Source organism: Pelodiscus sinensis, chromosome 7 (genome assembly GCF_052426305.1).
Source record: "Pelodiscus sinensis isolate ZL-2025 chromosome 7, ASM5242630v1, whole genome shotgun sequence".
NCBI lineage: Eukaryota > Metazoa > Chordata > Testudines > Trionychidae > Pelodiscus > Pelodiscus sinensis.
This window is the reverse complement of record NC_143058.1, coordinates 59507404-59521436: the sequence shown is the minus strand read 5'-3', so window position 1 is coordinate 59521436 and position 14033 is coordinate 59507404. Positions and strand designations below refer to the sequence as shown.

Sequence of the window (14033 nt, the reverse complement as noted above, 5' to 3'; positions counted from 1 at the left end):
TGTTTCTGGAAGGGGATGCACGAGGATGATAGAATCATAGAATAGTAGGGTTGGAAGAGACATTATGAGGCCATCAAGTTCAACCCCCTTCTAAAAGCAGGAATTGAGAAGGAAGACAAAAGTGAGAGCAAGAAGAGACTAGATTTCAGGTCCTTGCCCTAAAACAATTGACAGGAAGAATAAAGAAGATAAAAGACAGGCGACAGACCTAGCAGAAGAATGCACACTGCTTGTTTATGTGTCATGCTCCAAGAGCACTTAAGACTTTGGCAACAAGCAGATACTAAATTCTGCTAAGGTGAACTGACCTCAGAGGAAAATGACGCTTGCTATTGACCCACACAGGAAGTCAATATATGCACCTGCCTCCTATACCTCTGAATATTTTACTGAGAAATATCTACAGATCTCTCAGCTATAGCTAGAGATGGGCCAGAATTGTAGCACCAGATCACATGCTCCCTTTGGGGGAATTCAGATCTGGATTTGGATCTAAAGAGGCACAGCACTCATGATGACAGCTAATTACTTACGTTGCTGCCATCAACATTATTGATTATTCAGAAATATAATCTATTACTGTTGGCTAAGTGTTGACAAGATGTTTAACGCATTACATGGTCCTTTGGTCTACTCAGACAGGCAAAACAAATTGGGCTTAATACACAATGGAAGATGCAGAAAAATGGTTGAACTTAGAAAACTTTGTGGGGTCTTGTTGGTTGGTAATGGATTAGTCACCACAATGATACAGTTGTGAGCTAGCATGTGTGGGCTTCTTGGAAAAAGAGTTACACAGTGGGGTTTGAAGGAAAACAAGTCAGGTGCTTGGAGTGCTTGGATGGGAGAGGTATATGGGTAACATGGGAGAAGGGGCTGGACAGAAAGCAAGACTAACGGGAAGGTGGGCAATACTCACTGATGGGTTTGTAGGGTATCAGAGGTGTGGCGTGGAAGACAGCAGAGATGTAAGTGGTAGTGTAGGCTGAGCTGAACCTTGAAGGTGAGGACAGGAAGTTTGAAAATTTTGTTTAAACCTAACGTTCTAAGGTGGAGAGAGGTCCGGGACATGACCTCAGCTAAGCTAATTGGGGGGCATATTTGCATATGAGATGTCATTGGTTAACATTTTCCAGAACTCCGTGACCTCTGAGGAGGAAAGCAACAGAAATGCAATGAATCGCCACAAGACTCTTTTCATCCAATCTTGAGGCAGGATTTCCTTCTTGTATGTAACAATCCAACACAAGATGACACCCACAGCCAGATCATCAGATTGTGTAAATTAGTGCAGCTTTGGGGGCTCCAATGGAGCTGTGCCCATTCACACCAGCTGAGGGCCTGGCCTTAAACGTTTAACAACACTAAATGTTATTGCAACTCAGAGGCTGTGTGTAAACTGTGAATTGAGGGACTGTCTTTTGTTGTGTGCTTGTACAGTGCCTAGCACAACGGGATCCTTGTCCATGACTGGGGCTCCTAGATGATGCAACAATACACATAAATAAATAAATAAATAAATAAATAAATAATAATAATAAACCACAATCAAAGTCTCTATATACTTATTTTTGTAATTCAGAAGCTACACAGGGACAGTGGCTGTAATAAAAATTAATATGACAAATGAATTCTAAAGGGAAGGCACAGTTATTTACTGAAATTAAAATAAAAGCACTCAAGACAGGACAAAAAGAGTTTTTGAAAGATAAATGACAAGAGGATTAGTTTACTCACTGAAAGTTTTTCCTTTGCTTGTTTAAATACACCGGGAGCCTGGTTTGTTTCACCACCTGCCGCTGTTAAACCCCAAAAAGAAAATCCTGATGGTTAAAAATAATCATTTTGATTTTCTGAACACCTTTAGTATAATCAATTGTCTTTTAAGCACCGTGCAAAGCAATGATGTGGTGAATTACTGTATGCAGTATATGCAGCTGCCTTAAGAAATAAAAGAATACATTGTTACAATATTTGTTACCATATTTGTGATAGTTCCAGTTAATTCATGAATTTTAGACAACAAATCAGAATTTTGCCCTTCTCTTCTTAGTGGTCTAGGATTAAGAGCCAAGATTTTGAAGAGAGACTTGTGATATTGGGAGCCCAACATGAGACATCCCAGTTTCTTAATGTTCAGAAAATGCTGAAGTTGCCCTCTGAATATCATGCCCCTTTAAGGAATCTCAAGCAATCTCACTAGCCACTTTTCAAAATCTTGGCCAAGAACCCTAACTGAAAAGAAACTGATTCGCTGCTGCGAATTCACTCCAATTTGTGCTGCTGTAATTCCACTCACGTCAATACAGTCACACTGGTATAAAAGTGGAGTAACGCAGATGTCAATAAAACCCTCAGACTTTAGTTTAATATCTTATTATTCAAGCTGCTGGCACCCATGATAGTTACCATTTTCTTTTAGTCATTTGAATTTCATTTGAGGTGAGCTGGATATCGTGTGACTTGGACTCCATCCTAGGAGAAACACTAGAAACTGAAAAGCTTTTCAGAAATGCATGTACTAAGTATTCGCTATGCTGTTGTGCAGGAAGCTGTGTGATATATGAAATCTAGCTACTTAGGACTTTGAGTGGGTACAGAAGGAAGGTTGAGTGGTCAAGGCTGAGTTCATTTAGCTACTGTCCCAACTATGTTCATCTGTGAACCCAACGGCAAAACTATGTCCAGCAATGATGGCTTTCCACTGGGCCTTGCCAGTTGTCCCAACACATCCCCTTGCTGGGATTAAATCCTGGCATTCTGCAATCGATCTCCATTGTGAACAAGGCTGCCTTTCCCACTCGATACTTTTGCCCTCTTAACTAATGTTCTTGCCTTGTTCTTTTTCTTTGATTGTAACTTGAGGGAGTAGGAGAGAAAACTTGAGATCAGAGAGCTGACAGTTTAAGTCTGCATGTATTAACACGTTCAGTAAAAGCCTCCTGCATTACATTTTACCACATCTGTTACTGCTGTTTGTTGTTTTTTAAATCTTCCTTCCCTCCCCTTTGGTACTGAACTCCAGTTGCCTGTGGCTATGAGGTAAAGAGCACAGTTGTGTTTCTGTGACTGACTTACCTGACAGCATAACAACTCCTCCATCTGAGCAAAATACCTGGATCATGACGTCACACTGTCCTTTCGTGCTCTGCTACCAGCTTAATCACACAGTAAACATATTTAAGACAAGGAAGACAAACCTAATGCATGTTTGCCCAGTTCAAAGGCTAAGCAACTGTGCTGGCCTATCCTATGACATCCATGATGTGATGTCACAAAGGCAGCAGTGTCTTCTAACTTCAGCCAATCAGACAACACAATGAAAACTAGCATAAAGGTCAGATAATCAAATAAAACTGTCTTTTCCTTCTGCCTTCTTCCTCTTTTCATGCTCCAAGGAAGGCGTGTCCTTTAACAATTATAATTACTGAGAATCCCATTCTTGAAGAGATTGTGGTTGCCATTAAAACAGCTCCTGCCTACGGTTACTACACAGTGACATCGGAATTATTTTCGATATGTTGGAAAATCCTGTGACATCGCCTTCATGGTCTCCCTGCATGGTCAATGTGGACACATTTTGACTTTTTAATGGAGACATTTGTATCCCGCAAGACTGCTCTTTGGATGCGTTTCATTTTTAAAGTATAGATAAGGCTAACAGATTTTTTGCTGCTGAGAATGTGCTCAGAGTTATACAGAATATACTCTGGGGGCACTTCTGGATAGGCACCTAATTTGGCACTCCCTGAAACCAGAAGGAAAGCTCACACTGACTTACATGAGAATAGACACCGGCTTCAGACGAATTGTTTTATAGTCAACATAAGGAAGAATGGAAATCATCCTTTTGGTTTACAGCATTCAGCTAGGAAAATATATGTCCTCATGTTCCCTGCTCCTCAACATGCCTGGGGTGGTTCCAGTCCCTGTATTGGCTAAGTCCACCACAGGGGTATGCATATTTAATCCTGGATACCTACACCCCAAAGGGCAATTCTACGAGATATCCATCCATGTCCCCTTACCCGCCACAGCTGCACTGATATAGAAAAGGGGAGAAAGAAGAAAATCACCTTGTGATTTTTCCTCCCCAGCTCTCTTGAAGATGTCCCAATGTTAGGTTGTGGAGACTTTCTGTTCATTCAGTGATTTGGTTCAGAACAGACTTAAAGTTCGGTTCCAGACCAAAATGTTCTCAAATTTCAGATTCAGCATTTTGGTTCAACCATTTATAAAGGCCACAACTTTTTTAATCTGATTCAGAGCTCTCTCAGTCTGTGGATGTTTTGGGTGAGGTGTTTTTCATTTGTCTCAGCTCCTGTAGTGTGAATAAACTTGGGGTATGTCCTTAAATTATATTTTCTACTTTGGCTACTTATTGGGCTTATTTTTAATGTGAGTGAACTCCTCTATATATTATGGAGAGGGGCAGGCAATGGCCAGTATAAATGTCTCTAAGGCAGCAATGGGCAGATTTCCTCAGGTTTTTCCACTGGCACAAGTGAATTCTGACTAGAAGGCCATAGGAAGCAAAAAAATGCAGAGGGTTAGAAATAGTTCATGTGAGGAAATAATAGCTAAGCAAGAGACGAAGATATTAGTCTTCATGGCCTAAAGCTAGTGCTTTAGGCCATGAAGATGCACTTCACTGTTTTAGCCCTAAGCTTCCTTAAGTTGCAATCAAATCATGCCAAATAGCTAAAAATAATCTTGTATGACCATTGCAGAATACGAAACCTGATCTGCAAAGGTGAAGGACAAGAGCATTAAACCAACTTGCGCCATGTCGTCCCTAATCCCACAGCACACTTTGGGTTCTCTGAATAATCTTTGACTTTACGGGTAACAGCTTCTGGTCACATTAAGCCGTGTTTGGTGAAAGATGGGAGGGAGTGGGGAGATAAATTGGTTTAAGCCACCTTTACTCTCCTTTCTCTTAAGGTTGGGAGCTGGTTGGAGAACACTGGAGGCTACTCTAATTTACATCTAACTTGTTGACCAAAGTAATAAACATAGCTTTTAACTTCTGAGCCAAGAAACATACATTTTAGAATGCTGTACCCTGAATTTAAACTAGTGAAGTCTGGTTCTTTTCTCACTCTCTCTGGTATAAATAAGGGACAACTGCACTGCAGTACACAGAAGTGTCAAACTTTGTTATAGGAAAATCATGCCTCAACTCCTTTTTCAAAAAATAAATAGCCAAGCCCAATACTGATCTTTCCACCCTGATCTGACCATTAAGAATAATGCCATAAGACTGGAGTGAAAATGTTTTAATTCTGAATAATGACATATCTATTTAGATATAGAGAGAGCCACTGGTTTTTCCTTCTCTCATCTTCCCCTATCAAATACTAAGATTTTGAAAACCGGTTTTGCTCGAAATGCATTCGTCGACTAACCCCAAATTTCTTCTCTCTCAGCATCGTACTCCGCATTCCAGATTCGCCCTGTGGGTTTTGGCTTGAAGGCATAAACATCAGTAACAGATTTGGAAGTGCCAATGCAGATAAGTATTTAATGAGCAACATACAAGTCTTGTTATTATGCATGAGAGGAAGAAAAAGCAAAATCATGGATATGCATACCGTGGTTTGAGCTGTCAACACTTTCCCAGCATAGAAATTCACCACAAAAATAAACAAACAAACGGATAAATAAATAAATAAATAATTTGAGAGGTTCCTACAACACCACATTCAAACACAATGCCAAGATACAATGACGGCACTTGGAGGGCCGAGCAATGACAAGCATCCATGATCATGGTCTCTGTTAAATAAATAAATAAAGGAAGACCGAAAAAGACGAATGATACGAAACACTGAAAATATTGTTCATGAAGGCTGATATTCTTGCAGGAAAAATTTAAAAAAATAAATAAATAAAAAAAGAGAGAGAAGCTACTGTAGCAATGAGATTTAAACAAAAAAGTGTCTATGTTTGCCAGCCACATTGCATAACTGAACACCGCACAGTCACCTGTCTGCTTCCGTTTAACACAGGAGAGATGAGTTGGTCTAGTATATTTGATAGCAGGTTTTAAAATGATTTTCCTGGAAGGAGAGTGGGTCTGAACTTCAGATTTTTTAGCAAGTTCAGCTTTCTTATACACTGCTATGGACAAGAAAACACAAAAGCACACAATCAGGAAAAAAGCCCAAACAGCTTGATATGACAATAAATCAACCAGGGGCCAGACCGACTGCTCTCTTACTCCAATTTGATGCTTTCGGACTGAATTAATGAGTTAATTAATTGGCAGAGGCAAAGGACTAATCCATTCACACTCAGCTGTGCTGCCTCGCCCACTATCTGAGCATGAAGCTGGAGTAAACAGTGGTGATCTTAGCACCTTGTTTTATATGTAATTGTACAATGTCTGATTAAATAGTATTAGTACTATCACCATATTCAACTTCTACAATAGAGTAACCGTACAGTACGGTACAACAGCAAAAATAAGGTAATAGTGAGTGTTAAATGAACCTTTTTTCCTTCTCACTTCATCTCTGGAGAGTGTGCTAGGTTCCTTTTTAGCTATTTTTCTTTCAGGAGTAGAAATCCTGCCTCTCCCAGTTTTAAAAGGTTTCTCTTTTTTATGCTTATCGAGAGATGATCTTCGCAATTCTTTCTCTGCCTTCTCCTCTTTAGGAACAGTCTCTAACTGTTCTGTCATGATGCTCCTATCATCATCTGTAGGGTCAGAGCAAATTGTAACAACAAACAGAAAATTAGTAACAAATGTTAACAACACTTTGATGGAGGGAAAAGCAATTTGAACACACAGCATAGGGTCTAAAATAAATTGCAGATTATTGTATATCATTTCTGAAATGTATTGAAATTATGATTACTATATTATTATTATTATTGATATTATTATTGTTTGTTGGGAAACATTTAAAAAAAAAACGGATAATGCACACCTTGAGTGTCTGCCCACAGGCTGTCTGTGTCCATGATGGAGTCATCGATGGTTGTTTCATCTTTGTAATCATCGTATGTCTCTGTCTTGTAATCGGTGAGCAGGATCTCCTCCTTCTCGGGTGAAGCGGGAGCTTCGGGCGAGCCCTCTTTGGGCTCTGCCTGACCGTCACTGGGCTCCTCCACCTCCATCTCCACTTCCTCTTCAGGCAGGAAGTCCCCTCTTTCCAGCTCTCCCTGCTGCGGGGCTGCAAAGCGCACGCTGTGAGAGGCCAATTCGCCCTCATCCACCGTCGTCTGCACCACTGTGATGAAGTCGTCCTCAATTGTCACAACAGACTCGATAACTCCTTTCAGTTCAGGCATTTCCTCAGGGCCAGACTCAGTCAGCACCTCTTCTGCTGCTTCTAACTCTGTTTCTTGGGGTGGTTCTGACATGAGTTGATGCTTCTCATCTTCTTTTTCTTCTTTTTCTTTTTCTTCTACATGCTCTTTGACTTGTACAGACTCATGGGTTACATCATGCACTGGCTGCTCTGTGGTTTCTGCAGGTCCCACGACCATGTCTGGTGTCGTCTCTTTCACTTCTTCTTCAGGGTGTGGTATGATCTCCATTTGGATATCAGCTGCCTCCTCCTGCACAGAATCGGGTTTTGAAACAGCAAGCGGGATGGAAGGTTCTCCCACTGGTAATTGTGATGTAGTCTCTTCTTCTGAGACAGGTGGTTTTTGAGGTTCTATTTTGCTGTCATCGGGTTTCAAAGATTCTCCATTTAATTCTTCTTGTATTTGATCATGTTCCCCACTAGACTCATAAGATTCTTCTTTATCTACTGCTTCCTGATGCACCAGATCAGGCTTAGTCACCTTCTCCTTAATTTCAGTGTCAGATACTTTGGTGCTGTCCTTCATTTGACTAGGCTCAGTCCTTGAAGGAACATCAGCCTCCTTTGGTTCTTTGGGCTGCTGAGGTTCTTGGGTGTCGGGCTCTGCGGTTTTTACAGAATCTGTGTCCTGCTTTAAACCAGCTTCCGCAAACTCACTGATCTCAGTATGTGTCCGAGTCTGGTATTCTTGTTCAGCTTGCCTGGCAGCAACATCCATATCATGTTTTATAGCATCGTAGTCTGGCTTGTGGGGTGATTCTATCTTGGCTTCCTTTGGAGCAATGCTAAGAGGCTTTTCCTCCTTTTCAGTCAATAAAGAAACAACGTCTTTTTCTTTCGATGCCTCTTTTGCTAATGCTTTGTCATGTGTGGTATCAACCTCAGGCCCAGCCACGTAAAGTTTATCAATGGCACCGTCTTCTTTTCTTTCCAAAATTGCATCGGGCATCTTTTTTTCATGTTTTGTATCTTCAAGGGAATAGGCTTCTTTGGAATCGACCTGCTCTTCACATTTTTCTAGCACAGTATCTAGCTTATCAGAGCCCCTTTTCTCCAGTTCAAACTCCCTTCCCAGAACTGTTGGGTCACTAGAGATGTTTGGACTCAAGTCTCTTTCACTAAATTCTTTAGACTTTTCAGCTGCTGCCAACTTCACTTCTATCAGAGAGAGGTCAGCTACCAGACCTCTTCTCATTTTTTCATCCTTGCCTTCATAAAAGGGGCAGGTTTCACCTGTTAAGCTCTCGCTGTCCTGCACTGGGGAAGGCAGTGGCACTGTGTACTTATTGAAAACACAGTAGCCTAAGTCTTCTAGCTGACTTTCAGCTTTTAGGGTTATATGGTTTTCATCAGTCAAAGGGGTCAGGGGTGCCCCACTGTCTTCTGCATCAGCATCAGAAGGAAGAGATTTTCTTTGTGCCACCTCTGCGTCAGTGCTCACAGAATCTAATCTAGACCTCGTGCCTGCCAGGTCTAACATTTCAGGCAAATCAGGGGCCATAACTGCCCCATTTTTGTAATAATCTTTAGCCAGGAAGGGTGACTCACATAAGGATTCAACTGGCATATTTTCTTCTTCCATTGCTTTTTCCTCCTCGATGATTTCTTCTTCCTCTTTGCTCTCTATAGGGAAACAGGGAGCTCTCTCAAATGCTGGGGTGGTTGCTGGCAAGTAATCATCTCCTTCATCCATGCTCCCACTAGTGTTTGTTAGAATATCTGAAGCAAGGGGGGAGAGATCCTGAGCACGGCCAAAGCTGAACCCGAGTGCTATAGAATCTAGACAGGACATTGGCAGGTTAATTGACATACTCCTCTGTTCTATTGCAGATCTTCCCCCTAGTCCTAAGCTCCTACTCAGAGTCAAATCATCTTTATTTTTACTATGGATTTCTCTCTTATCCCCATACACTTTGGGATCAATCGTGAACATCCTTTCCTGTGGAGAGCTAGGTTCCTCAGGCTTATCGGATGGAAAACTCTGAGCAAGAGTACTATATCCTATCTCATGACCAGGGACACTGGATGGTTGATCTGTTTCTGGTGGGAATTTCTTGTCTTCCATTTTAGATATTAGAGGATCTGCAGGATAACGTTCATACATACTTTCCTTAGTATCACTTAGTTCATAATAATCACTGCCTGGCGGTTGCATGTCACTTTTTATTGCTTCCTCTTTCAAAGCAGATGTTTCAAAATAAGTGGACATTCCTGACCTATCTTCCTCTACCTGTATTTCACGTGTAGCTGTATCTGAGATATGGAATGTTTCCTCCTCAGACTTCTTTTCAATATCTCTGTCCTGAGAAAGTTCGTGAGTTGGGCCCTTCTCGCTTGTTAACCTTGGCGCATCAGGAGTTTTTTCTGTTTTAGATAGCTGGGCTGTATCTATTGATATTTTTGCTTCCTCAGAAAATGAGTCATGGCTTAACTCGCCAGTGGGGGTTTCTGTGCTCTGCTGCTCTTCCTTTTTGACATCTAATACTGCTGAAACCCCAGTTCGATCAGTCTCTTCTTCTGTTCTGAGAACATCAGAGGGCTTTTTAGTTTCACTAACAATTGCTTTATCTGGAACAATTCTTTTATCTTCCTGCTCTGTATAAAGTTGACTATCATCAACTGCTTTGGAAGGCTGCCAATCCAGGAAGCCATACCTTTCCTCCTCATCGCTCTCATCCCTTGTCATGTCCTTTTCTTCCCCCCATGTAGAAACTTTCTGGGTGAGTGTTTCCCCTGTAGTAGGTTTGGGGGCATGTGCAGCCATTGCAGCAACTTCCTCTCCCACTGGCTTTTCTGTGTTGTCTTTGTGGATCTTTTCATCTTTTGAAAGCTCTTTGGCAGCCTCTGTGTCAGTGGGCTCATGACTTGTTTTGCAGCTGTCTTCAAGCTGCAATTTCTGTGGGACACTCACAGGAATTTCTGAAGGAGTTTCCCTTGGATCAGCACCAGATACGTCCATTCTAAACTCTGAAGGCAATGAAGCAAGATGACTTTTCTGGGTATCTGTAAAGTCATCTTTATATTTTAGGGGTATAGCTTGGCTGGATGGTATCTGGGTATCTGTACTCCTTCCATCTGTTCTACTCTCCTTCAGCAGGTCAACTGACAGGTCCCTGTGTCCTTGAGATATAAGAGGCTCTGCCAAACTTACTTCCCCTTTCTTTTGCAGATCTGCATCCAAAATCTGTCCTGACACGGTTGGACTTATTTTCTCTTCTTCTTTGCCCCATGAGTCCTTTTTAGCTAGAGTCTCAGTTTTTGCTGGCTGTGGAACTAAGGCATCATGTTTAGGTTGCTCACCGGTCTTACTGTCTTTCTCTGACTTATGCTCCTTTGTGTCTAACGGTTCAGCTGTGAAAGGGCCTTTGCCCTCCTGGTCACGGATTTCCATCTTCGAGGCTGTAAGTAAATCTGAAGTAGTTTGGTTGGGTTTTATGACAAATCATATAAAGCACTTACAGGCAGTCATTTAGCTTACAATGAAATCTTGATATGATTAATGGAAGGCAGAGTGGAAAATATGCAACCATGCAGCAAGGCTATTCAGTTAGCAATTTGTTTCAAAGTGTTGTGCTCTCCTCTCCTCTTGATGCACAAAGTGTTACAAGTGCATTAATGACAACGTGAGTTACACATGTAAATCTGTCTCCACTGGTATGAGAGACACACCCTTTTGTTTCATGTGACTTCTTCTCACTCATTACTTGTAACTGTATCATTGCAATATATCCCTCAATTAGTATTTAAATACTTTGCTAGACTCTGAAATCAATACAAATTTTGCTTTAGAAAGGTCTGCAAGATTTGGCCAAGTAACAGTATCCTTGTAGATGTGCTCAAAATATACAATGTATGTATTTACATAATACTCCATCTCTATTTAAACTATGAGGTTTTGTGTAATCAAAGGAAATATTAAAATATGCAGCATATGGACTAAGTATAGAATGAGGAAGTTCATTTACTAATATTACTGATATTTTATATTTTTAGAAAAAAAGCAGAAAGTGGGTTATTCTCATGAAACTGACCTCATACGACTCTGTGGACCTGTTCATATTTCCAAAGCGGGGGGAGAAAGGGGTCTGGTTTTCAGAAACGCAGAGCACTCACAGATTCAAATGAAGTCAATGGAAATCAAAGGGGTTCAGCATCTCTGAAAAGGGGGCCCTGGATTATTTTAAAATTGAACTGAAATGTTACTCTTACATCTCTAGCTGCTATATTCTTAGCATAGTTAATATTCTTTGGTAACATTTTTTTACATAATTTATAGGTGATTTATTAGTAATTAATAGATTGATCTTTCCTTAATGAATTACAAGACAAGGAAAACAAAATCTATGCTAGAATGTGTTAGAACATTGTCTAATCGGATTTTAGTTTTTTAATGCATGTTTCTAAAACATGCTGTAGCAGATCGTGGGCAAATAAATTTGGAGCTCCATCCTCACAGTTGAACACAATGATACCATTTATGTGAATGCGGCACACAGGTCTGGGCCCTTTATTCTTTTTAAAGGAATTTGAATGAATCTGTTCATCATTATTCAAATAGCTATATATTTAGCTTAAAATATTAACTATTCTTCTGAACATTGTGAGTGGCATGTAAAAACATCCACACCTGCTCTGCTTTTTCTTCTGCTTTTTAAAGATTTTGTGGGTGTTATAGCAGTGGTGGTGGTGATTATTCACAACTTATATAAAGTGCAAAAGGAACACCCATTAGCTACTTTAACTGTGGTTTCATTGAGAATAACTAGCTAAATGCTGTCTCTCTTCGCTAAACTATTGCATCTCGGATGGAGATGCTGATGCACATATCAGAAAATTTTAGCAGACACAATACCAAAGGCATTTCATCTTGCTCCACTAGGCCAAATTGGGTGTAAACCCAAGCCTCTCACACCCCAAATCTCTTCATTCGGAAAGATATGGCTCATCATTACCTCATACTAAATGCAGTCTATGTTTCCCTCTGAAACAACGGATGAGAAATACTGTCAAAAGGACAAAAGCTGAAGACTTACTTAATTCTTACTCAAGCAAAACTACTGATTTCAATTTATCAAAGCTATTGAGTCTTGCCTAAGTAAGCACTTTAGGATTTTACTCTAAGTGCTTCACTTCCACACTTCATTACAAAGGCAAAAACCCCATTGAGATCGATGGGGAACTGTGCCTGAACAGGTACTTCGTGTCGGGCCATCAACTTGTAAGAAGCTAAAATAAATGAAAACTCAAAGTTCTGGCAATGATCAAGGAGAGAAGGGGGTTGATTGCAATGAATGGCGAATATATGGCATAAGAAGCAATAGCCTTACAGAAACAAAACCGGAATGCACTGAAGCATAAACAAATAAATAATACTGCACATTGCAAGCAAAAGTAGTTCTATGGTGAAAGCTTCTTTATGTCATAGGCTAAGTCAATAAACATCCCTTTTTGCAAGAAAAGCAGATGGGCCTCTGCACCAAAACGAAAAAAAAGTATATACATTGAGTAGCAATGTGACTGGCAAACACATCGGAGATGGGGAAAACAGACTGATGCAGCAGTAACAGCTTAACTGCAAAGCACATTGTATCATGGCAAAGTAAACAAAAAAAATAATAATCAAGAATCAGCTGCAGCGGTGGGATACTATTTGTTATATAGCATCTATGCAACCTGGGTTACCCGACACAGACTCATCGAGCATTATAACAAGAGCCATCAGAATAATAAACTACAAGAGTAGGAAATGGGGCAGCCTTGGAAAGCACTGGAGAAAGCAGGAGAACTCATTTGCAGCCAACACATGCAATCCGAAGGCGGACACACCTTCCTCGGCCAAGGAAGGTGGTTTTGCTTTCTGAGGCACCTCCTGGACAACTGTTACGCTTTTCCCGCCGGGTGCCACATTTAGTACACTGTCTTCATGAGACACTTTGGCCTCTGAACCAGAATCCAGCTGGCCTGCGGCCTGTTCTGAAGGCTCAGCAGGCCCACTCTCTTTCGCCAGCACCTTTCCAGGAAGAGCTGCTGGTTTCTCTTCTTCAGTCATTGGATTCTCTACTGTGTCTTCTTCTTGGGGGGATGGAAAAGGAGGTGACATCAACACCAGCACACAACACAACGTACAAAGTTCAACAGGACTGTTCTTACAGCAACACTTTCAGCTCTCTACATGGGTTAGATTGCCAATCTCATGGCCGTGTCAGCTTCATAACAACATAAGAATGGCCATACTGGGTCAGACCAAAGGTCCATCCATCCCAGTACTCTGTCTGCTGACAGCAACCAATGCCAGGTGTCCTAGAGGGAGTGAATCAAACAGGTAATGATCAAGCGATCTCTCTCCTGCCATCCATCTCCACCTTCTGACTAACAGAAGCTAGGGACACCATTCCTTACCCATCCTGGCTAATTTCAGGTACTGGGGAGTGAATCTGCCTTAGAACAAAAAAGGATGTGTTGTTTTCTGGTTGCCAAATTGAGCTCTGCATGGTAACACTTAACAGCATCGTTTTTCTCCTTGAGAAGCATGTGTAGGTTGTAAAATCAGAGCTGAAAGTGTTTTACAGACCTGCCCTTCCAACATGGGGATGACTGTAGATCGAACAGCTTGAATACTTGTTGGAAATGGGGATTGTACCGGGTGACAGATAGCCATGTAAAGGCTAATGCATCAACATGCTCACAAAGGCCACACAAGATTATTGTAGGGGA

At 41.1% G+C, this 14033-nt stretch overlaps 1 protein-coding gene across 16 annotated transcripts in view; it reads right to left on the bottom strand.

The window, feature by feature from the left end:
* The window catches only part of MAP2 (microtubule associated protein 2), a 331690-nt gene that overhangs the window by 31845 nt on the left and 285812 nt on the right, over positions 1 to 14033 (bottom strand). For 10 of the 16 annotated variants that reach the window (XM_075933895.2, XM_089779816.1, XM_089779818.1 and 7 more), the window contains 4 exons: positions 6936 to 10718; positions 6496 to 6702; positions 5989 to 6123; positions 1738 to 1799 (listed from right to left, as the gene is read on the bottom strand). In XM_075933895.2, coding sequence (XP_075790010.2) covers positions 1738 to 1799; positions 5989 to 6123; positions 6496 to 6702; positions 6936 to 10718 — 4187 coding nt within the window. Of the gene's footprint in view, positions 1 to 1737; positions 1800 to 5988; positions 6124 to 6495; positions 6703 to 6935; positions 10731 to 13145; positions 13392 to 14033 lie in introns of all 16 variants that reach the window. The other 6 variants (XM_075933906.2, XM_075933907.2, XM_075933908.2 and 3 more) reach the window with 2 other exon arrangements.